The sequence below is a fragment of the Guillardia theta genome (genome assembly GCF_000315625.1).
Source record: "Guillardia theta CCMP2712 unplaced genomic scaffold GUITHscaffold_17, whole genome shotgun sequence".
NCBI classification, from domain to species: domain Eukaryota; class Cryptophyceae; order Pyrenomonadales; family Geminigeraceae; genus Guillardia; species Guillardia theta.
Window position 1 is genome coordinate 484,172 of NW_005434657.1, and position 2,336 is coordinate 486,507.

At 56.4% G+C, this 2,336-nt stretch overlaps 1 protein-coding gene across 1 annotated transcript; it reads left to right on the plus strand.

Annotated features, from left to right (window-relative positions):
- Positions 1–326: 326 nt before the first annotated feature.
- GUITHDRAFT_104609 (hypothetical protein) lies at positions 327–2,328 on the plus strand (the record flags this gene model as incomplete). The annotated part of the gene is made up of 14 exons (XM_005836571.1): positions 327–375; positions 469–498; positions 581–660; positions 710–782; positions 838–898; positions 949–991; positions 1,034–1,225; positions 1,277–1,335; positions 1,453–1,512; positions 1,559–1,621; positions 1,982–2,057; positions 2,107–2,154; positions 2,202–2,245; positions 2,289–2,328. 14 exons carry the CDS (start codon positions 327–329, stop codon positions 2,326–2,328), a joined length of 918 nt encoding a protein of 305 aa, XP_005836628.1.
- Between the last annotated feature and the right edge of the window lie 8 nt (positions 2,329–2,336).

Below are 2,336 nucleotides of genomic sequence, written 5' to 3' on the forward strand. Positions count from 1 at the left end.
GGAGGAGGAGGAGGAGGAGAGCACAGAAGCAGGATCATGAGTGTACGGGTCAGCGCTGTCACTACCGTACTGAGGATGATCGGATAGATACTGAGAGAGGCCGCTCAAGGGCGGAGGCGGCCGGCGTGAAATGGGTTAACATCCAGCGGTCGTGGAATATGATTGAGAAAGACAACCGTGTCGGTCAGCATTTTAATGCTGACCTTGAGACATGCTTGTACGGTAGAGATAGTGATGTAAAACATGGCTAAATCATTAAGAACGGAGCAGGAAGAATGACGTGCAACAAGAAGAGAGATACAAAACCAAGAGTAGGCGGTAGCGTGATGGATGATTGGATTGATGAATGCGATCCGATCTTGAGAGACTTCTACTGTGATGTTTTGTATTCATCGAAAGGCTAAAAGACAGAGAGCAACGAGTCAGCAGATGAGGTCATGGTCGTGCTGCTGACTCTGTTACGCACAGATGTCTTGACGGGATTCAGTGATGATGCATGTAATGAGAGACTGCTGGCCGTGCGGGAGATGCTAGCAGAGGAGTAATCATGTTCCCTTGACATCCGGTTGACTCACTGTAGACATCGATCGGCATGCGCTCTCAGCTCAGCCAGTCAGCATGATCCGGCGGCTGTTCAGCAGGTCCAGCCTGGTCCGACCGGTCGAGGTCAACGCTGATGCTGACGTGGCTGCTGCTGAGAGTGGGACAGGCGCGGTGCGAGGTGGATGTGGAGGAGGGAACAGCAAACGGCGTCAAGTCGGAGCTGGAGATTATACCGGCAGGTTGGGGGAGGAAAGAATGCAGATGCGAGGATGCCGCTGACGATGACCGGCGCAGGTTCTGCTGATGGTACCGGGAGCTCGCAGTTCTCAAGGAGGAAGCTCAAATCGAGGGAAGGGTGCGCCTTGCTCGCGAGGGAGGAGGATCGTTGTGTGAGGTTGAGAGCAGCTCCAAGTGGCGCTCCTTCAAGTCTCTCTTTGCAAGTCACAAGGTCCATAGCACAGGCTTCCGATCCCTTGCTCATGGGTCGCAGGCTGAACCTGAACAGAACGGGGCGAGCAGACCTCCCCGGGCAGGAATGCGGCCGGATGAAGAGGCCAAGGTGGCTGACGTGCCCATCACAGAGTATCCCGCGGTGCAAGTTGTCGTGGACAAACAGGAGGAGGAAGTTTCGCCGACAGCGGGGCGAGCGAAAGTAGCCTGGGACACAGGGCATGTTCCCAAGGTAGAGCAGGAGCTGAGAGAGCTCGCAGCCCGGGAGTGACGACGTGGGCAGGTCTCTAAGATTCCTCTCAAACGGTGGGAAGGCGACGAGGAAGTGCTGAAGATGGCGAGGTAGCTGCTCCTGCTCCTGCTCCTGCTCCTGCTCCTGCTCCTGCTCCTGCTCCTGCTCCTGCTCCTACTCTTGCTCCTGCTCCTGCTCCTGCTTCCTCTTCTGAACTGCGTCGTCAGGTACCTGGGAATCAAAGAGGGCGAAGATTATCTCCTGGGAATCGCTGAAGAAGCTCTCAAGTGACCTGACTGCTCCTCCTCTCCCAGCTTAACTCACAGCCAACAGCGCGACCCTCCCAAGTGGATGGGAGGAGAGGAGTACAGCGGAAGGTTACCCCTTCTACTTCTGGTGAGACGAGCCGCTGCCCTGGAACCGACGCTGAAATTTCGTTAAGTGAGGCGAACAAAACTTCTTCGTGGGAGCACCCGCGTGATGGATACTACCGGTATTGTCATGTAGAAGTAACTCTGCTCTTGCTTCCCCTTCCCGCAAAATTGCCTCCCGTCTTTTCCCGCCTCTCCTCTCCTCTCCTCTCCTCTCCTCTCCTCTCCTCTCCTCTCCTCTCCCCTCCTATCGCCTCCTCTCCTCTCCTCTCCTCTCCTCTCTCCTCTCCTCTCTCCTCCCTCCTCCTCCCTTCTCCTCTCCTCTCACCTCACCTGTGCTTCTCATGCTCGACCTTCTCCGCACTCCTCACCCACGACTTGCAAGGTTCCTAGTCAAGTCGATCAGGAAGATGAAGCATCAGCGGTCGAAGAAGGGGCCGCAGGTGGCAAGATCGCCAGAGGTCACGCAGAGAGCAGGCGGCGAGGTTTGGGGGTTGAAACTTTTGCCAGGTGAGGAGGGACAGGGAGATAGCCGACTCGCTGTGGCGGATGCATGAGGTGAACGTCCTGTGGCTGCTGAGCAGGAGGGTTGAGGAGGAGAGTAGGAGGAGAAGCAGCGGGAGGAGGTGAAGAAGTGTCAGCGACTGAGGTCACTTGAGTCCCCCACCCTTCTCTTGCTGATGAAACGGCAGCGAGGAAGAGCCGATGTCGGGATCCCTTGGGACAAACTGATTCTGGTC